Consider the following 21,906-nt stretch of genomic DNA (forward strand, 5'->3'; position numbering starts at 1 on the left):
ACGTAGATATTGGTTTCTAGATGTTTGACATTGTATAATCATGCAAAGATATCATGCCCTGTTGGGAGTGCTCCTATTATAAAATGGCTGCCATGTTTCAGCACTTCTATATAGTTATCTAGTCCCTTATCACATGGTTAGAACGAGGGTTGCAGGAAGTGTATTAGCCTGATAAAGTCCCTGCACAGGGACAGAACGTGTGGCATTATGTTCTAGTGTAGGAACTAGCTCTTTTGTAAGTCCATGTTTGTCATTTTGACATCACTTTTAAAGATGCAATAAATCTGCAATTTGCACTTTCAACTGAGAATGAGTGCCCGGGCATTTGTGCTGTCCCTCCTTCTGCTCTGGGTATGAAGATGTGCGCGTCTTGGTGTGGGATCGAAGATTTGGGATTTATGTGGTATACGTCGACCACGCCTGAAGGCAACCGCTTCAAATGAGGCAGAGTGCCATTGGAGTTTTGGATTTTATATTAATAACTTAACAACAGGGGAAACTGGATCCGGACGCAGCTCCTGAATCACCCAAATAACGCTCCAAATGTACCCACTAGATTAAAGCTGAGCTGGCATGGCATTGAATTCCCAGCGAATATAAAAACCCTGCTTTATCTTATGTTATGTTATTGTGATTTACACCTACAGGCTAAAACTACGGAAAACCGCGGAACTCTCGGTATATCTTGATGGCATGCAAGATGTTTTAAATCAGCAAGGTGACATGGGACTTCCATGGTTCTCTTTTATCAAAAAGATGTCAAATAATATGAACTTACCGCTCCGAAATCGTGATCCAATAAGCCTAGGATCGCAATATAAATCAGCCCGGAGGAATGCATTTGAACAATGGTTTATTAAAGAGACAAGTCATATATCTGCTAATAAGAAACCTATTATGCAATATACAGATCTCAAATGTAATATTGCTTTTCAGAAATATATGGATATTCCATGTCATAAAACGATGAAAACTCTAATGTCTGGGCATTTTACCTCCACAGAGTTTTAAATCCTGCTGGAACAAATGACAATCGGGCAGTTGCAAAAAGTGTGAAATGTGTGAAAAAGATGTACAACACTTTATTTGTATCTGTCAGTTATATAACAGACCAAGAAGACCATTTTTAAGACCGTTGTTTTTACACTTCAATGTAAAGACTTTTAAGGATGTTTGTTATCTGGCTAATTAGAACCAAAACAGATGAAGAGAGCCTAAAAGCAATATTGAATTTCCTTGAAAAGGCCTGGAAGATACGAACAATATTGATGAATTTTGAGCTTTCTATGAATTTTAGATTTTAGTATCCAATACATCTTACAATTATTGTAAAGGATTTTACTGTGTAGTACCATTTGTCTTTTTATTGGGTACATGTATGTATATTGATGTCTAGAAACTTTCATGGCTTTGCTGAAATAAAGATTTGAATGGAGAAAATATATATATATATATAAAACACTAGGTGCATTTTTCTAGAACACCGGTACAGCTAGGATATATCACCATGGAGTTGACCTAAATGCAGTATGCATATATGTATGGTTATTACCTCAGCGTGCGGAATGGTCGGACACACATGTAAAGCTAGTTCAAAATGATAATTTCTCACTCCGGGTCCCCACCCCATGGAGTTTCTGACCAAGGATAAGAGGTGTCATTCACACTGTTGGCACTTATATAGACAGCTCTCTCAATCCCCTGCTCAAATGTATATGGCCAGTGAGTGGCCCACATTTCTTCTGGAATGAATAACCTGCTTTTGTATACGCAAATTTGCGCTGCCCCATTCAGTGGCTAACATTGACCTAATACCAATCCACAACACTAAACCGGGTAAATCTGCTCCCAAATAACCTTTGGACTGTGATGTTGTTATATTAGAGTTGACCACGTGTATCCAGGTCAGTCGGTTCTTCATGTTCAAGAAACGCATAGGGCATAATGCCTATAGCGGTCAGTTCCTAACACCTGGAAGCATGGCGCTCAAACCTCAAATTAAATACATACAAATGTCTCTGTACAACAGTGATTGTGCAGTGCCTTAGCACTCACTTTTTAATAATTATATATTTTGCCGTGTTCATATATGGTGCATTAAGTTTCCTGTTTTATGAACCCCAGGCACATTTCACCACATAAGTAAATGACATCCCCTTACACATTACAATTCGACTTTTGTATTGCTTCTGGCATGCTGGGGTTGCAGTAGGGACATATTGGGCCTCGTTACAACATTGCCGGTCCGGAAACAACAGTGCCGGTAAGCTTACCGGCACTGTTGTTTCTGGAACGGCAAAGTACAACTTTGCCGGGTGGGTGGTGGCTGCCCTCCCGCCCAGCAGGTCTGACCTGCTGGGAGGACCGGCACCCAGCCACTTAGATTCACGGAAGCACCGGCACCGTTATTACTGGTGCTGGTGTTTCTGTGGTCCCCATTCCCATAGAGTCCTATGGGACTCTTTAGGAATGAGGAACAACATTTTATTGGCGCCTGACTTTCCGGCCGCCAGGGTTATAATACCCCGGTGTTACCGGCAAGTCATGCACCGGTAACCGTTTAAGGGTCCGGCAGCTACCTGCCAGTTTTACCGCCGGACCCGTAATGAGGCCCTTTGTCTTCCTCTGGCTACCTACAGTCTAAGAAATGTGTGGCACACTTCAATCAGTAGCAACGATTTCTGGTTCTTTGGTATTCGCCCACATTCGGTGTATAAATAGGAGTTGTTGGAATATGTGTGTTAGTGCCTACTGACGTTAGCGGCCGTAAACCGTGTTCTGCCAGTCTAGACCCTTCAAATTGGTCTTTGGACTTTTGCTGATAAATCTGGGATTAAAAGGGGCAAGGGAACCATGCCAGAGGATTTAGAGCTCCCATGAAGTGCATGTTAAGGTCTGTTCTGGTGCTCAGATAGCTATAGCACTGCGCATTGGGCATTTTAGGAATTCCATGTTGTCCAAAACGACGGTGCCAGTCCTGCGAACCTTGTCAAAATGCCAGTTACATAGTAGCCTATGGAAAGGGTGTACATATTGCAACTACTTGAGTGATAGGCCTATAACAGCGCACTGTGCGAATGAGCGCTAGTATGGTGCGACTGTGCTCACCTGCTGGTAATCCGTTTCAGGCCTGGACACAGCCTCCTCTGGCAGACAGTGGCGGGGGACTTGAGTGATAGGCCTATAACAGCGCACTGTGCGAATGAGCGCTAGTATGGTGCGACTGTGCTCACCTGCTGGTAATCCGTTTCAGGCCTGGACACAGCCTCCTCTGGCAGACAGTGGCGGGGGCCGGGCATCGGGGAGGTACTACTATCCTGGCAGAGCGGCTCTGGTGGCAGTGGGAACGGAGATGTGGAGGCCTCCAGCACCTCTGGCGAGGGTTGCAGCATCCTTTGCAGATCCGCAGGGCTCGTCAAGTGTAGGTCAATCCCTGCAAAACAAGCACATGGGTTAGGGGGAGCGCCATTCACTTCTGTTGTCTGGATGGGATGCTATTCAAGTCAAGCATGACAGAGCAAGCCCACACAAAGCCGACCACCCCCAGAGAAAAGATACAGTAAAGGCAGGCGCAGGGCTTGCATGCCACCCACACATACACAGAACTGGCAAACAGATGCACAAGCCTGCCTCACACGCAGCACAGAACAGGTACATGTTGTAAATACCTTCATTATATGAATAAGTCCACTCACAGACAAGTTGCAGAGCCATGATTGCTTCCAGGTGTTTTATAAACTCCAGTTTCACTTGGGGTATTTACAGGTTATATGGGAAGTAGGTAACATAAGTTACATGTAAGACACAGACACCCACCGGCCATCCTCATTCATCCAGCTCAGGCCCCCAAATGACAATCCATGGAACTCGTATGCATCACACTCACTCAATATTCCCCTGAGCTGACATCATCCATACACCAACATTCTGTAGGCATACATTCATGGCCAGTGAGACAAACAGGACTAGCTCACTACATAACATCTCCTTTTCATACCAACAGCCATGACCCACAACAGTACAGTATATGTGGAGAAGTGTAAGCTTCCCTGACCTTTATTCATCAGGTAGTAAGCAGGTGACAACATATAGAACTATAGAGGGAATCTATCAACTGCGGGGATATATTTCACAAAGGGGTCTAAGTTCTGTCTGCTGGATGGCAAGAGCGAAGCTGGAGTGGTCTATGATGTCGCTGTACTGGAGGTCAACCCATAGTTCCATCTATAATGGTATTCTGCATATGCTCTCTTCTCTCCCAAATCCCCCCTCCGCTGCATCCCTTTACCAAGCTCTTCACTTTCCCCTATGGATCTGCATTGCAGGGGGTGGCCTGGCACCAACCTAAATGTGCCCCACAATCACAAATGGCAATGTGCTACCATTCGTGACATACTTACTGTTCATTACTTTTTATGACACACTATTTCATAAAAAGGTTGTTTTACCCACCTGTGGCTTCTCTAACCAAGAGAGAGTTTTTGGGAAAACCTTTTGTTACAAATAGTCCTTTTTAAAGCATGGTTGGTCAGTCGCATGGGTCAAATCTATGGGCTCCACAGTGCAGTATTCCATAAAACTGGCCAACTTTGATGCGAAAGAAACTGGCCCACACTAAATTGTTGGGCTGGCTCTTCGGACTTTGCCCTGTTGCTTTATAGACCAGTTTGAGTCGCCTGGGGATGTGACATGGAGTCATGAGGGGAATATATACACAACATAACAAGTACCAGATTCCCTCTCCCTTCTCCCCCCAGCAACCCAAAAAGGGGCAATAAATGCAGTGCAGGAAAAATGATGCATCCCCCTGCTGTGATGTCACAGCAGTTGACTATGAATTACACACTCCTCTGCAATGACACCACAGTAGGAAGATACAGCATTTATAAAGGGAAATAGTTACTAATGGCTTCAGACACAACACTGTAAACTTCCTATGCACACGCAGAACAAGCAGCGGTGCAAGATTCTCATGCACGCAGTAAATGGACCCTAGGGAGTGACAAACTGGACAAGCACAGGTTGCACTGTGCTCTCCCCCCAAACCAACCAATGGTTGACTTGGTGAGGAGGAGGCCATACAGCACCGCTCTAATAAGATCCCATCTAGCGGTTGAAGAGAGACATCTCCTGATTAAGTCCATAGTCTCTATCTGTAGATCCCTTTAGTGGGAGAGAGGGGAGATGTGTGTCCATGGCCATTCACTCCTTGAGGTCTCTTTGGAAAGGTCACCTGTCGTGATTGGGAAAGGAGTTCAAGGTCCACATCAACTTAATGCATGTCCTGTTTGGGCTTCAGTGGGTGTCAGAGGCGTTCAGGCTCCCTGCCCCATATGCTTAGCTTCTCAGTGTGTGGATCACCTGAGCAGTGATGGGTGTTGCTTGTGTGATGTGTTGTTGCTGCTTGCTTTTTGCCCCGTCTCCACATTCCTGGTAAGCAGAACGCCTGTCACTCTCAACCAAAGCTGCTCCAGCTGTGAATCCCTGCCCATGGTTTCACAAGGTTGTTTTACCCACCTGTGGCTTCTCTCACCACATCGTGCACGCTCCAAGCCTGGGTGGCTTTATCCCTCCATCGTGGCAGAACCTCTTCCTCGTGGTGCAGATTAAGATCCAGTGTGGCATAGGGGGAGCGGGACCTAGCCCCGGCACCCAGAAGAGGCACCTTTATCGTCAGAGCTTCGGGAACATCCTGTGGGAGAGCAAGACAATGGTTCAGAGGCACGTAAAGGTGCTTTGTCGGGGGTGTTTAAGAAATAAGCACTTCTCTTGGGCATGACCGAGAAAAAGGGTGTGAGAATATAGGTTATGGCTTAGAACTAGCATGTAACCAAGAAAAGACTTGAGAGGCCATAAAGTAAGGCATTTCCCTATGTGGGTGAAGGAGAAGGGCAGAGAAGTTTTAAGGAGCGGGGCATTCCTAGAGGGAGGACCAAGAAAAGAGGAGGAAGGCAGAAAAAGAAAGTATTCCCAAGGAGACGATCACGAAATGGGGAGAGGTAATGGGACTGGGTTGCCAAAGTTGTGCAGTGAAATATTTCCAATCACAGGTTCTTGCAGACCTATACTCCTCAGAGAAACGTCTCTACCCATATTGTATTAATTATGAAAAGCTGCGAGTGCAGGAATTACATAACTATGAATGACATTGGGCTGCAAGAAAATGTCGACTAAGGGGGAAACAATCCAATGAGTGCCTCTCCTCAAATGCCACTGGCTTCTTAGAAGCATGGCTCAATAAAGGATTTTTGTTAACTTGGTAAAGGCAGTATGAGTTGTTGGGGTAGATGGATTTTATCTCAATAGAAAGGAGAGATTCACGTTGCGTGCACCATATTAATGTTAAGAATGGATTCAATATGGTTACAATGCGGGTCATTATGACTTTGGCGGTAGCCGTGCCAGTAAATACCGGCACGGCTGCTGCATGAGTCATGACTTTTCCGGTGCCCTGGAATGGGCAATTACTGGGGCATTACAGCCTCGGCAGACCTGATAATTGCCCATTCCCAGGTGCTGTAAAATATTACTCCCCATTCCCATTTAAGTCCCATTGGACTCAACGGGAATGGGGAGGACGGATGCATCGACACCATTCATGAATGTTGGCGGTGCATCCGTCAACGTCTGCGAGCGGGTGCCGTTCTGCCCACCAGGTCAGACCTGGCGGGCTGAAAGGCACCCGCTCGCAGAAGTCGTAGTTTGCCGGTCCGGAAACAACGGTACCAGCAAGCTTACCGGTACTGTTGTTTGCAGGCGGGCAAACTTATAATGAAACCCAATGTTTCAGTTTTGCATGTATCTAGGTTAGTCAATTGAGGTTTGTTAATTGAGGTTTGTTAAAGGTTACTTTTAGTGTGATTTTGTGCCTAGTGTGATACATTTTAAATGTGCATACATATAGCAACATAATGAAGATTGTCTGAACATAATATGGGAACCCAGAGCTTCATAAAAAGTGGAAAAAAAGCTCTTGAATGGGAAACCCATTATGAGGGGATGTGATAGTTTTGAACACATGTACATAAAAATAAACATGCACACATTCTTGTTCGAAAGACTTGCTCGCCTAGGGGGGATGGTGACAACTGCAACAACATTGGGAGACTACTTGAAACTGAAATAGAATGAAGAGCATGGGCACACGATTATGGGCTTGGGCATTGTTGAGCGAGTGGCTGAAGAAGCATCTGCCACCTGATAGTGCCAATCTGGGATTAGCGGCTAAAATTGTAAAAGGGTGACTGCAAGCGAAAATGACCACAGGCCCATGAGAAGGTCAAATAGATTAGCAAGGAAAACAGTATAATGGGAGGAGGCCAGATGGATTGAAATGATGGTTGCATAATGAAAGGGCGCAAGAGAAAACCAAGAATAAATATCCAGGGTGTCAGAGTGTTTGGAAAAACAAGTTAGTGCCCGATCAAAGGAGCCTTTTTGTTAGTTCTCTATAGCCTCATAAAGTCTCCATACATAAACCATGCATATCAGATTTAGCGTTGCAGTTCTGAAACCAAGTGGAATCCCATGTTAGGCTTGTGTAACTTGCAGAAAGAAACATAAGAACAGAGTTGGGCTTGTATTTGCTATGTCATGAACATTGTATGTCTAAGGGGATGGTGCGACAGTGAAGGCAGCCAATGAGATTGTGGGGGTTACATTTCCTTGTATAGGGCCATGCGATTTGTATTTTGGGTGATGACTGTTCAGGAAATGTGTGTGTATATATATATATATATATCTGTTCTGTGGTTCGGAGAGACTCAGGTTAGTTCAATCTCCAAGCAGTTGTCTAGCCTCTCTCCCAGCAGCCGTTGTGAAATAAACTTGGTTTAATGACATGGATTCACTTCTTGAGAGGAGGGCTATTTCAGAGAGCAGATATCTAAGGTCAACCCTTGCAGAGTCCTTCCACGAATGGAGAGAAGGGAATCACATATTTCTTCCCTAAGTCAGTTTTTAAAGGAAGATCCTTCCATCCTTTTTGAACTTAGAGAAGAAAGTAAGGGACACTGCAGTGCTGGGAAAGGAGAACCACATGTCCATGGTTATACATGATGGCAGCAGGTAAGAGGACAATGGCATAAGAACAAGGAAGACCTTTTTATTGAACAACCATCTTCTTATGGTAGAGCCCAATATGTTAATAATGTCCTCTTGTAGCTGGTTGTAAAATGACGCTGGGATGGAAAAAATATATCTTAGACCAGCCAAATGGTTATACCTAAACAATTTTGCAAGAGAGAGAGAGAGAGATTTGTAATGAGCAAGGAAAATGGGTGTTTGCTACAAGAAAGGGGTGGAGGAGAAACTATGAAAATTGTGAGAAATGCGTGAAGGAGTGGTTCCCTTTTGATCAGAAGGGTGTACAAGTCCATGAGAGGTAGATCAGTGCAGATCCTCTTTGGATTTCAGGAGCCCTGTGGAGGAGAGCAGTCAGAGAAGCCTCTTTTCCGTGGATTTGGAGGAACTGCAGTTGGACGTTTACTAGACAATACAACACAAACCACACGTGTGGCCAGTTATCTCTGTGGATTCCAACCCTACCCCTTCTGTGTAGGCTTTTCATACGTAGTTTGATATTTATCGTTTGTTTCAGAAAAAACATGTTTTTAATAATCTTGACAACATGTAGTTGTGTTTTTTTCATAATAAGAGATTTGACACTTTAACTCCTGACCCTTGAATAGACATAGAGTGACCCAAAACACAGTCCAAAATAATTCAATTGGGCCAGGAGTGAGCATTAAGCAATTCAAGGAATTCAAATAGTGAAGTTGCTTCCATTCCCAGATGCCTAGGAGAGTGTGGGTCTCAGCGAATGAGGGACTGCGGTCTGAAATGAGATGTTATAAACTAGGTTCCTTGAGTAATCTTTACAGGGGTGACCAATAGAAATGGGCAAGAGCTGAGAAGAAGCATTTCCCTCAAGGGAAACAGTAGCGGCCCAGGTTAGGGATAAGGGGTGATAAGAAAAGATATTGGGGCAAATAAAGGGATGGTTGGGAAGCAGGTGCTGTGAAGCTTTGAGCAACCATGGTTTACCTGTAGTAAAGAGACACACTGCAATTCAAATTTAAAATTCAAATTATTTCAACATTGAAAAGAGCTCATGGCTATAACAACACTGAAAATTATGAAACCTCTAAAAGGAAAGGCAATCTAACACAAACATGAGACGAGGAGAGCCAAATGGAAAAAGTTGGTCTTGGAGATCATCTGCTATAGACACATGTGGGTGTTGTTCTCAGTGAAGACGCACAGCAATATACACCTCTGGAGCCTTACTCGAGAAGGCGTGCATACCTCAAAATTGGACAAAGCATACTTGTCACAGTAAGGCACACATTCTCTGAGGACCATAGGTTTTGTAAAGTCACGCTCTGCAACACCACCCCGTCGGCAGATCATTTGGCACAAACCGCTGCATAGCTTTGAAGGCCATCATGGCCACCTTCTTCCTCACAAGGAAGTAGACAAGGAGCCAGTGTATATGTCGTTAACGCCCAACCCGTCATCCGGGTTGGGCGGTATTACAGCCGGGATACCGCCTAACTCGGGATGAGGCCCAAAGTCTCTTCTTCCCAGCTCACCACTGATTAAACCTTTTGCAGGAAGGATAGGATTTGTGATTTAACTAAATGGGGTATCAGGATTCCTTGCCAAAACGTTCTGTATAATTTACCAGGTAAATCTTTTTCCATGGAGCAGTCCTTTTAGTCATCTCCATGCCACATGGAAAAGGGAACCTATTTACATAAAAAAGGAGTTCTATCCCAAAAAAATCTTCCTCACACAGATCAACAGGCCGATTCATGGAATTAATGTGCGCTGAAAAAATCGGCGCACGCGTGCGAAAATGTGCGATTCGCAGTGAAAGAGCGAAAATCGCAGTGCAAGTGCGAAAATCGCAGGGAAACCAGCGCACATCGATTCATGGAAGTCTGTGCGCGAGTAAAATGTGGGATGTGCGCTGAAAAAGTGCGCGGCGCACGCCGGCGCACAGGTCATCTAACGGCGTGCGCTAAGGCCACAGCGAAATCGCACATAGCGCAGCGCACATAACAAAAGTAGGCGGAACACGGGGTGTTACACGCAGAATGGGAACAACTCGTGAAAATGTGGGCGTCACGGGGGAAGTACAGGAGGCAAGTGCGCGGAATGCCGACACGCTCGCCTACAACACGTATTCATGGAATCGAATAGGGCAAACCAGCGCACGGGCAAAGACGCGCACAGGTCCATACACGTCCGCCACACGAAAGCAGGCGGTAGCGTCCCTGCGCAGGAAAAAAATGTGCGCCAAAATGTGCGCTAACAAAAAGCACGTATATACAGCTATGATGAATGTCCCATACTGTGGCCCTCTAGGACAAATGACTTGCAAAGGGGTACGCGACAAACACAGACACCCGCTGTGTCAAAAATAGCGTGTGCGTGTATTCCTGGTGTGCGTGGGAAGTATTACACGCAATCGGGCCTGGGGGAGCGGGTACGTGTATTTCAGGGGTGCGCGAGAAGTTCTGCACGCGATTGGCCTGTGTACGTGTATTTCAGGGGTGCGCGGGTGTTTCCACACGCGATCGGGCCTGGGGGAGCGGGTACGTGTATTTCAGGGGTGCGCGAGAAGTTTTACACGCGATTGGCCTGGGTACGTGTATTTCAGGGGTGCGCGGGTGTTTCCACACGCGATCGGGCCTGGGGGAGCGGGTACGTGTATTTCAGGGGTGCGCAAGAAGTTTTACACGCGATTGGCCTGGGTACGTATATTTCAGGGGTGCGCGGGTGTTTCCACACGCGATCGGGCCTGGGGGAGCGGGTACGTGTATTTCAGGGGTGCGCGAGAAGTTTTACACGCGATTGCCCTGGGTACGTGTATTTCAGGGGTGCGCAGGTGTTTCCACACGCGATCGGGCCTGGGGGAGCGGGTACGTGTATTTCAGGGGTGCGCAAGAAGTTTCACACGCGATTGGCCTGGGTACGTGTATTTCAGGGGTGCGCGAGAAGTTTTACACGCGATTGGCCTGGGTACGTGTATTTCAGGGGTGCGCGGGTGTTTCACATGCGATCGGGCCTGGGGGAGCGGGTACGTGTATTTCAGGGGTGAGCAAGAAGTTTTACACGCGATTGGCCTGGGTTCGTGTATTTCAGGGGTGCGCGGGTGTTTCCACACGCGATCGGGCCTGGGGGAGCGGGTACGTGTATTTCAGGGGTGCGCGAGAAGTTTTACACGCGATTGGCCTGGGTACGTGTATTTCAGGGGTGCGCGGGTGTTCTCACACGCGATCGGGCCTGGGGGAGCGGTCACGTGTATTTCAGGGGTGCGCGAGAAGTTTTACATGCGATTGGCCTGGGTACGTGAATTTCAGGGGTGCGCAGGTGTTTCCATACGCGATCGGGCCTGGGGGAGCGGGTACGTGTATTTCAGGGGTGCGCGAGAAGTTTCACACTCGATTGGCCTGGGTACGTGTATTTCAGGGGTGCGCGAGAAGTTTTACACGCGATTGGCCTGGGTGCGTGTATTTCAGGGGTGCGCGGGTGTTTCCACACACCCGCTGTGTCAAAAATAGCGTGTGCGTGTATTCCTGGTGTGCGTGGGAAGTATTACACGCAATCGGGCCTGGGGGAGCGGGTACGTGTATTTCAGGGGTGCGCGAGAAGTTCTGCACGCGATTGGCCTGTGTACGTGTATTTCAGGGGTGCGCGGGTGTTTCCACACGCGATCGGGCCTGGGGGAGCGGGTACGTGTATTTCAGGGGTGCGCGAGAAGTTTTACACGCGATTGGCCTGGGTACGTGTATTTCAGGGGTGCGCGGGTGTTTCCACACGCGATCGGGCCTGGGGGAGCGGGTACGTGTATTTCAGGGGTGCGCAAGAAGTTTTACACGCGATTGGCCTGGGTACGTATATTTCAGGGGTGCGCGGGTGTTTCCACACGCGATCGGGCCTGGGGGAGCGGGTACGTGTATTTCAGGGGTGCGCGAGAAGTTTTACACGCGATTGCCCTGGGTACGTGTATTTCAGGGGTGCGCAGGTGTTTCCACACGCGATCGGGCCTGGGGGAGCGGGTACGTGTATTTCAGGGGTGCGCAAGAAGTTTCACACGCGATTGGCCTGGGTACGTGTATTTCAGGGGTGCGCGAGAAGTTTTACACGCGATTGGCCTGGGTACGTGTATTTCAGGGGTGCGCGAGAAGTTTTACACGCGATTGGCCTGGGTACGTGTATTTCAGGGGTGCGCGGGTGTTTCACATGCGATCGGGCCTGGGGGAGCGGGTACGTGTATTTCAGGGGTGAGCAAGAAGTTTTACACGCGATTGGCCTGGGTTCGTGTATTTCAGGGGTGCGCGGGTGTTTCCACACGCGATCGGGCCTGGGGGAGCGGGTACGTGTATTTCAGGGGTGCGCGAGAAGTTTTACACGCGATTGGCCTGGGTACGTGTATTTCAGGGGTGCGCGGGTGTTTTCACACGCGATCGGGCCTGGGGGAGCGGTCACGTGTATTTCAGGGGTGCGCGAGAAGTTTTACATGCGATTGGCCTGGGTACGTGAATTTCAGGGGTGCGCAGGTGTTTCCATACGCGATCGGGCCTGGGGGAGCGGGTACGTGTATTTCAGGGGTGCGCGAGAAGTTTCACACTCGATTGGCCTGGGTACGTGTATTTCAGGGGTGCGCGAGAAGTTTTACACGCGATTGGCCTGGGTGCGTGTATTTCAGGGGTGCGCGGGTGTTTCCACACGCGATCGGGCCTGGGGGAGCGGGTACGTGTATTTCAGGGGTGCGTGAGAAGTTTTACACGCGATTGGCCTGGGTTCGTGTATTTCAGGGGTGCGCGGGTGTTTCCACACGCGATCGGGCCTGGGGGAGCGGGTATGTGTATTTCAGGGGTGCGCGAGAAGTTTTACACGCGATTGGCCTGGGTACGTGTATTCCAGGGGTGCACGCGAAGTTTCACACGCGCGATTGGTCTGGGTACGCGATTTCTTTGGAGGCGCGTCTGTGACGTGACACGCGCGGGCGTTTCCATGAAACCGGGTGCATGTTACACGTCCGAGAACTGCACGTCCCAGTGTCATTTCGTGTAATTGGAGGATAGGGCCTCAGTGCGTATACGGGAAGTGACGTTGGACGTTTGGTCCGGTTTAAAAGGTACGTGTAGGACGTCATTTCCTTGTACGTGCTTTTTGTGGAGAGCGAGTGGGTGAATACTGTACTTCTTGTCGGTTCACACGCGATTTACTTCACAGCGTTTCTAGTTCGTACTCCCTGTTACCTCTGTCAGTTTTTTCTGATTTTCTCTTGGACCCGTTTCCTCAAACAGCGTTCACTTCTTCTTTTGTCCTGTCTCCTCAGACAGCGTACAATTCTTCTTTTGGCGTGGGTGTTGCCAATGCGAACACGCGCGTATTTTTCACGCTCTTTTCCCAGGCAGACGGTGAGTCGGGCACGTATTTACCAACTGTGCTTGCCCCGTGTGTCACGTACCCCTTCAGAGGTCATTGTAGGCTGCGTGTGACACGCGTACGTTCATTATTGTGTTTCTGGGTGCCACAGCGTAGTGCGGGTTCATTTTTCCACACACATGGTCTACGAGGGGTCGCGTGCACGTAATTTTCTGTTTTTGGGGTGCCTGTGCGTTGCGTGACCCGTCATCTTTCCCCAGGGGTTCCATACAGCCTTGCTAGAGCACTAGGGTACGAATTCCATCTAGTACCCTACTCCTTTGACCCCCAATTGCCCAGGACAATAGTTTACTGCAACTCCCATACGCACAACAACATCAGTGCCATGGCTGGGAGGCGAGCTAGCGGTAAGGGTTGCAAAGGTGGCCGAGCCTCAAGAGGTGGGTGTGGTGGGCGCGGTAGGGGACGTGGCCCGGGATTTGCAGGCTACCCCTATCCCCCCACGTGTGGAGGACCAGTCAGGGACACCCATGACCCCCCCCATGGTTGAGGGAAACGTGGATGACACCATCTCTGCTCAGCCCTTGTCGGACCGGCCCATTGTGGCACCTGACCTGGCACAGGGTGACTCCCAGGCTGACTTCCAGGTCGCCAAGTCTAGGTCACGGGTGGCGATGCAAGTCAGTGTCACCAGGTCACGTGGATCAGGGGCAGCCATGTCATCTGCTGCCCCGAGTAGGCGGGGTGGGGAGGCTGCAGGGGCAGCTGCAGCTCCGTCCACCCCAGCTCTGACTCTCCCAGCCAGGACAGTGTTGGTCCCCGTCCATCAGACTGAGGTTCCCCCTGCCAACATCACACTTCAGCTAATGCCTGCCGAAAGTCATATGGTCAGTGTGCCATCGCACACTACTACTACACAGTCCACTAGTGCTCCTGTCCCTAGTGGCTAGAGCGGCGTAGGCCACTCAGGATCCCCACCACCTTCAAAAAGAAAGAGGAAGAGTGCTCGTCCAGTACAGGCTGATGCCCCAGACACGGCTACACAGTCCGGCACGCCAAGGAAGCCTAGCTTCAATGATGCCGAACTGGATGCACTTGTGCAGTATGTGTCCGCACATGACGGCGAAATGTTGATCACTTCAGGGTGTAAGATCACACCTGCTCGACGTCAGGCACACTGGCAGTCCATCGCGGACAGCATAAGTGCCCTTGGGTTTGTGAGGCGCACAGCTGGTGAGTGCTACAAGCGCTGGAACGACCTTAAGCGCAGGGCAAAGAAAAAGCTGGCATCAAGTCATGCCGCAACTCTGGTGACTGGAGGTGGGTCTCCACAAGAGGACATTGAACTCACTCTACATGAGCATGTTGCTGGGACCTACGTCACAGAGGAGCAGATCCAAGGTGTGGGAGAACTGCCAGATTACGAGGCATTGTCCGGTGAGTGCACATGCATGTGTGTGTGATCCATGTGTATGTTGTTTGTGGGAGGGGTTCTGGTTGAGTGCCAGGTGAGGGTGTGTGTGCCTGAGTGGTTCGGGTCACCCATGTGCTTCATCCAATACATTCTGTGGCCCTGGATTTGGGTATTACAGTATCCCTTCTGCCCACAGTAGACATTTTGCACTACATCACACCAGTTGCCCTTGAAGTGGCATCCTGCAACAACATTTTTCCGTATTTTGCTGTGTTCATTCAGGCTGATTGTTTGGATTCCCCCACTTTTACTATGCATTTCTCTGCCCTATTGTCACATATATGACATGCCTATGGTACATGCCATCTGTGTGATGGCATGTGTCATGTATGTGGATTGGACATGCCACTCACAGGCCAATGTGTGATGGCACTGCTAGCCAGCATGCAGCTAATGTGTTGCTCTTCCATCTTGGTGTCATCAGTGTCTGACATTTTCCTCCCCTTCCAACTCAGTGACAGTGCATGCATGGGAGGGTTATAGTCATGTGGGACATGTGTCAATCAAGTACTGGTTCTGTAGCTTGTCTGGCCTAATTGTGTGCCATGGTGCTAATGCCTGTTTCCATTTTTCGTCTTTCATGTTTTTCCAGAGGATGACACACTTGATGCTGTTGAGGGTGAGGAGATGGTGCAGACCCAGGAGGGATCTCAAGCACGACCGGGCACCAGTGGGGGACGTCGTTTGGTGGTGGGGGAGAACCCTCTCTTGCTGCAGGCCATAGTGTCCAGGGGTGTCTCTGGCTGCACCTCCCCAGACCTCTTTTCAGGTGTTGATTCAGATGAGACCTATGTGGATTCGCAGGTATGTGTTCATGCAAGGGATACTGTTCTGTCCGACCCACCTGCACCAGGGGTAGAGCCCACTATGGGGATGTCAGTGTTGGTAGGTGTGCCTTTGGTGGTTACGGATGCAGGGCCACACTCCGCAACATCTGATCCTGTTCCTGGCCCAGCAGATCAGAGGGGGAATGCAGTCCTGCAGCCTCGGGCAGTGCCCACACAGCAAGGCGCAGTTCGCCTTGCCCCAGACAGGTGTGGTGCCCGCCAACGCGGTGTCCGTCAGCCACAAGGCAATACCGCATGTGAGCAATCCATATACGGTATGGCAAACCAACAGGCAGCATCACCTGAGATGATGGCTCAAGCCATGGAGAGGGTGGCCACTTCCATTGTCCCCCCAGAAAGTCAGATGGAGCAACTACAGCAGGCAACAGACTCCATTTGCCAATCACTCAGGGAGGACATGTTGGCGTCCAACAGGGACAGATGGGCGGCCCTGGACAAACTGAGGGAATCCATTTCTTTAGAGGCCCAGGGCCAGAGGGAAGCCCTGAGGAGAGAAGTCCGGCACCTCAGGCAGACTCTTGTGGACCTTGAGGCTTCCACTGCCACGAGGACAGAACAGCTGCTGGAGCGCGTCACCCGTACGCTCTCAGCAGAGATGCAGGCAACTTGGGCGGAGGTCTGGGCATCACGTCGGGTGGTGCATGGGGATCTCTGCACCATATACCTCCAGAACGAGACCTTCCACACCCGCATACTTGCTGCCATGGAGGACCAAACTAGGGCTTTACGTGGGCTGCCTCCCATAGCACCACCACCTCCTGTGGCAGCAGCAGCAGAGGCTCAGGAGAGCGAATCCAGCGATGAATCTCCCACGATGTCGTAGCCGTGCAGGCCATGAGCCCATGGAGGTGTTTTTTTTCGCAACATCCACACAGGTGGCTGTTGGTGAGCACCCTGCCCTCGGACCTCCTGGGTGGCCTCCCTCACCCCCCTTGGCCCACACATGGCCATTTTTGATTTTTTGTTGCAGTGTGTTGTCTTGTGTGGCTCCCGTGGGCATCCACTGTATTCCGGCTGGGCACATGCAGGCTTGTCCTGAGTTTGGGTTAGATGCTTGGGTTTGTGAGACACACACCCCTCCTGCATCCCGTTTCCATGGGCTTGCAAAGGGTGTGCCCAAGTGACAGTGATTTACACAGTGACGTTGGACTCCCACGACATGTGTGGGCAGTCTGTAGTCAATGCTGTGTATACATTCCTAGTGCATATTGTTGTTGTATTGTGCACTGCATGGTGTATTGATGTGTGCTTGTGCATCCATGTCTCCCTCCTAATTTGCAGGTTCATTCCTCATGTCTTCACAAGGCCGTCCACTTTTGAGATGGAGTTCATGTTGTGAGCAGTGGACTTCCAGATGTGCGTGGCAACAACACTGTACAGTTGGAGGTGGTGGATGTGCTGGCATTCTCATGTTGTAAGACTACGTATCCTTTACCTTAGTACTGTCATGTTTATGCTATGTGGATTGTATTGTGGTAAGTATTTGGTCATGTGTGCTGTTATTTCTACATTTATGTGGGCATATTGTGTGTGGCCAGTTTCCATTAGGGACACTGTACTTTGTGACACTTGTGTCATGTTTGGGGGATGACTTTGTTTGCTCTCACATGGCATGTCATGCCATGGTGTGTTGGGTGGCGGTGCTGGGGAGGGGATGGGTGACATGGCACTGTTGTCATGTTGTATCTTGCAAGTGGGTAATGATTTTAGCAGCATAGAAGTGTGTCTTTTGATGACACAGCATTGGTGGTGTTTGTGTAGGTAGGGAAGCACACAATGGAACACTTCCAGATGTACAATCTCAGGCTGGTATGGTTGTGACAGTTGACTGTCCATTGAGGCATCATCATTGTCAGATTGATTCATCATTGATTGTCAGCTGGTATGTGCCAGGGCTGTGTGCACTCCACAGGGGTGTGATTTTATGTGAAGTAATTAGCCACCAGCTGCGTATGGGCTGCCTCACCCCGTGCCCTTTCCCCTCCCATACGCAGCGAGCATGCATGTGGTTGGGGATGTGGGGGCGCCACCATGTCCATGGCCAGGCCCCGGCGTGTTGCAACGTTGTGCAGGACACATGCTGCCACTATGATCCTGCACACTACTGGGGGAGCGTATAACAGCTGCCCACCAGAACGGTCAAGGGAGCAAAAGCGTGACTTGAGCACTCCGAATGTGCACTCCACGATGCCCCGGGTTGCAATGTGGGCTGTGTTGTATCTTACCTGGGGTGGCGTGGTGGGGTTCCGAATTGGCGTCATCATGTGGGTGCTGAGAGGGTAGGCACTGTCCCCTGGGGAGGTGGTGATGGGTATCATTAGTGGGGTTGTGACATTACTCAGTATCTGACATGCATGCATGCGCAGTGGCATTTATACTCACCGAGCAGCCATGTATCGCCATACGCCCAGCTTCTATGTCCCGGTTTAGTGTAGACATTCTGTAAATGAAACTGTCGTGGGTGGAGCCAGGATAGTTGGCGTACACTGAGGTGATGATTCCCTTGGCATCACATACTACCTGGACGTTGATGGAATGCCAGTGCTTGTGGTTTCTATAGATGTGCTCAGTTGCCCTGGGGGGACGTAGAGCCACATGGGTGCAATCAATGGCACCTAGCACTTTGGGGAATTGTGCCACCCCGTAGAAATCCTGGGCGACAGCCTGCCTTTCTGCAGGTGTTCTGGGCAGGTATATGTGCCTGCGTACTGATGGGCGTGCAGTGATGATGGCCAAGACCTGGTGTAGGCAGCAAGACTGCGTGGCCTGTGACACCCCCCCCACTATGGCACTTGTCCGCTGAAATGATCCAGTGGCCAAGAAGTGCAGTACATTAAGGACCTTCTCGAGGGGGCTGAGTGCTTGGGAGCACAGGGTGGTTGATGTGAGGTCATCCTCCCACTCACTGACCAGGTCGAGTATTATGTGAGGTGGAAACCTTTACCTCCCATACACATGGTCATCAGGCATCCCAAAAAGGCTTGTTCTGGGTGTAAAAATTCTGGCCCCGACTATCCACCTCCTCCTCCTCCTGCGGTATCCCAAGGCCACTGCTGCTAGGAACGGTATATTCATCCTGGCGTCTGAGCTTGTTTGTTGTTTGCGCGCACTTTTATGCTGTGCGGATCGACGTACGCCTGCTTCCCGCTGGCGTACGTGTTTCCGGATTGGCCACGTTTGATTCCATGAATACGTGTTGTAGGCGAGCGTGTAATACTTCCCACGCACCCATCAAATACACGTACCCAGCCCGATCGCGTGTAATACTTCCCGCGCACCCCTGAAATACACGTACCCAGCCCAATCGCGTGTAAAACTTCTCGCGCACCCCTGAAATACACGTACCCAGGCCAATCGCGTGTAAAACTTCTCGCGCACCCCTGAAATACACACACACGTTCCCCCAGGCCCGATCGCGTGTGAAACTTCTCGCGCACCCCTGAAATACACGTACCCAGCCCAACCGCGTGTGAAACTTCTCGCGCACCCCTGAAATACACGCACCCAGGCCATTCGCGTGTAAAACTTCTTGCGCACCCCTGAAATACACGCACACGCTCCCCCAGGCCTGATTGCGTGTGAATCTTCTTGCGCACCCCTGGAATACACATACCCAGGCCAATCGCATGTAGAACTTCCCGCGTTTGTGCGAATTTCCATGAATTACCCTGTTAATCTGTTTGTCACTTCGCCACAGTGCACACATCCCGCCAGAATACTTTTGTATAACTCCCTCGTTGGATACCTGAACTCCAAGACAAGCTGGGGGCCCGGCGGGCTGCTTTGGCTTCCCGTGATTTACAACGCTTAAAGCATAGTAAAACCAGTTATCTATCGAGTACACAAAGTTGCTTAAGACTCGTGTGAAGGATGATTTCCCCATGAATGATTGAATCAAATATTTATACAATTCTTTACGTACATTGAGACAATGTCCACCCATTGGCCTTCAGTTTTTAATAACTTTGGAATGATTATTTCATTCCTTTTATGTTCCTCCATTCCCAGATCAATGATTGGTGCATAATTATGTGTTTCCACACATAACTTTAGGGCAAGCCAGTCATTGTCGCTTTCCAGTCTTTGGTGAAAGAGAACGACTTCACTCCATTAAACGAGTAACAGTCTTTAAGTGCCAGGCTATTATGCAAGTCTAAGCATACTCGTCCTTGGCACTTATGGGGTTTTAAAGTGCAGTCTATGGTTGACGTTCTGTCCCCTTATCTAAAAGTCACTCTAGCTGATGAGTCCAGCGTGAACCTTCCCATTTATCTGCCTTAAGTCATACAAAAATTGCAAAATCGTAAAATGTCTCCCACTTTTATCTATCCTCGAAGTTAAGCTTAGTGAATTTGGTCAGGTGAATCTGGTATTTGCTGTAATCTGTCTAAAGTTATGGTACCCTCATCCAGCAGGTACAACTCAAATTTCATGTCACTCACCGCCAAGGATTCTCCATGGAGAAATTGGCAAATTGTGTGTCCACTGCGCCCATTCGACCCACATATCGAAATTGCCCATTTCAGATGTTTTCCCGCCTGAAATTGTGATTTTTGCCCAAAATGTAGGGCAAAAAGCTAAATGTTTATTTCTTCCGAGGATTTTTGTTTATTAGGGGAATGGGAAGCTTTCAGCCACCTAATTGCCTTACATTTCAGTCAAAAATAGTGAGATATACTTAAAAGTATACTGTGTAAAACTGTGGAATTTTGACAAGCAGCCAGTGTGCCAGGCACCACACCATCTGCTGGCACTTCTTTGTCTGACCTTTCAAGGTGATGGTCTGAGTATCAACAACCGCCCTGAAGGCCGCCTGTATGACTTCCTCCAGTGAACAAGGCTAATGCGAACATGACTGACGAAGACTGGATATAGTTGGGTGAGAAAAAGCGCTCTTACCGAGGGGATGGGGACCTCGCCAGTCGCAGTGATGCCTTCAGCCTCGTGGTACAAGGCCAGGTTCATCAGGATCTCTTTAGTCTGGCCGCAGGACGAGAGCTCGAACCTCACCTCATCGGAGCTACAGAACAGAGAAGAAGGAAAGAGGGGGGAGGAGAAAAGGAGAGGCGGGAGGAGTGCAAAACAGAGCAAAGAGAAAGACGAGTGAATGAGGGAGATGGGGAATGAAGAGGCAAGCGATGGTGGGAAAAAAACGTGAGACTTGCTGTTAAAGCAATACATAACAAGCTACAAAAAACATTCTCTCCCTAAACAGAGATGTATGCAGAGACTGGGTACACAGCAAAGTTGTGCATGAGAAGATACAGGTGCAGGGCAGGAATCCAAAACGACACATAAGGAGCAGAAATCTGCTGGCAGACTGGCATGCGCAGGGCAGATATGTGTATATGAAATGGCATGAAAAACAGGGTAGGAACGTGCATACACATGTCCGGGATGTGCACATTAAATGATGTACAGAGCGGGAATGAAATGTACACGTGAAATGTCACATACGGGAGTGGAGAGTGTACATGAAATGACATTTACTACATAAAATAACATTTACAAAGTGAGAATGTGCACATTGAATAACACCAGGTACAGTGCAAGACTGAGCGAATGAAATGACAGCCAGGTCTTGAATCTGGCCAGTCTCAAAGAACCAGAGGAAAAAGAACGCCGATGTGTCTCTACAGAAGGGCTGGGCGCTCCTCCCAAACCCCCACATATTTCATGTGACGTCTATTGTCAAAAAGTTGAGGTGTTCCCATTCACAACAATGTCATAAACTGGCTTCCTTGCTCCTGTCCTCACTCGCCTCCTGGTGTACTGGATCAGAGCCACTTACCCAACTCAGCATCGACAAGAGGGCTTTGAGTGCTAGGAAAATCTTTTTATTTTGCAGCCTTGCCATCTGTTTGTAGGAGACCCCCAACATACACCGTTGTGTGATTCTGGACTGATCTTTGGGGGACTCTATTTTTAAATCTCACTCCCGGGCTTATCTCATTAATGTTGGGGGCACTTGCCAGTCCTTAAGCCTGCCAGTGCAGGGGTGCACGGGTGGGGACCCTGCCCACTTGTATGTGTATGCTAAACAAGCAATCTCCCATAATGGTGCCTGGGAACAGTTTCTTCCCTTTTTGACATTTTTCTACACCCAGTGAAGCCCAGAAAGGCTGCTGGTAGTGACAACTTATTTATAATCATTTTGGGTGCATTCTTGTGCACCACTTA

At 49.2% G+C, this 21,906-nt stretch overlaps 2 protein-coding genes across 2 annotated transcripts in view; both read right to left on the reverse strand.

Annotated features, from left to right (window-relative positions):
- The window catches only part of LOC138503825 (uncharacterized), a 121,050-nt gene extending 117,890 nt beyond the window's left edge, over positions 1–3,160 (reverse strand). Inside the window, exon 1 of the mRNA XM_069623872.1 lies at positions 3,109–3,160. The gene's annotated coding sequence lies outside the window, so the exon portion shown is untranslated. The remainder of the gene's footprint in view (positions 1–3,108) is intronic.
- A 49-nt stretch (positions 3,161–3,209) lies between these two features.
- Positions 3,210–21,906, reverse strand: part of LOC138505049 (uncharacterized) — a 271,079-nt gene continuing 252,382 nt past the window's right edge. The window contains exons 14-16 of the mRNA XM_069625377.1: positions 20,626–20,746; positions 5,518–5,692; positions 3,210–3,433 (exon numbers count right to left, since the gene is read on the reverse strand). Of these exons, the coding sequence (XP_069481478.1) occupies positions 3,210–3,433; positions 5,518–5,692; positions 20,626–20,746 (520 nt within the window). The remainder of the gene's footprint in view (positions 3,434–5,517; positions 5,693–20,625; positions 20,747–21,906) is intronic.

This window comes from Ambystoma mexicanum, chromosome 11 (assembly GCF_040938575.1).
Source record: "Ambystoma mexicanum isolate Mex_15411 chromosome 11, UKY_AmexF1_1, whole genome shotgun sequence".
NCBI lineage: Eukaryota > Metazoa > Chordata > Amphibia > Caudata > Ambystomatidae > Ambystoma > Ambystoma mexicanum.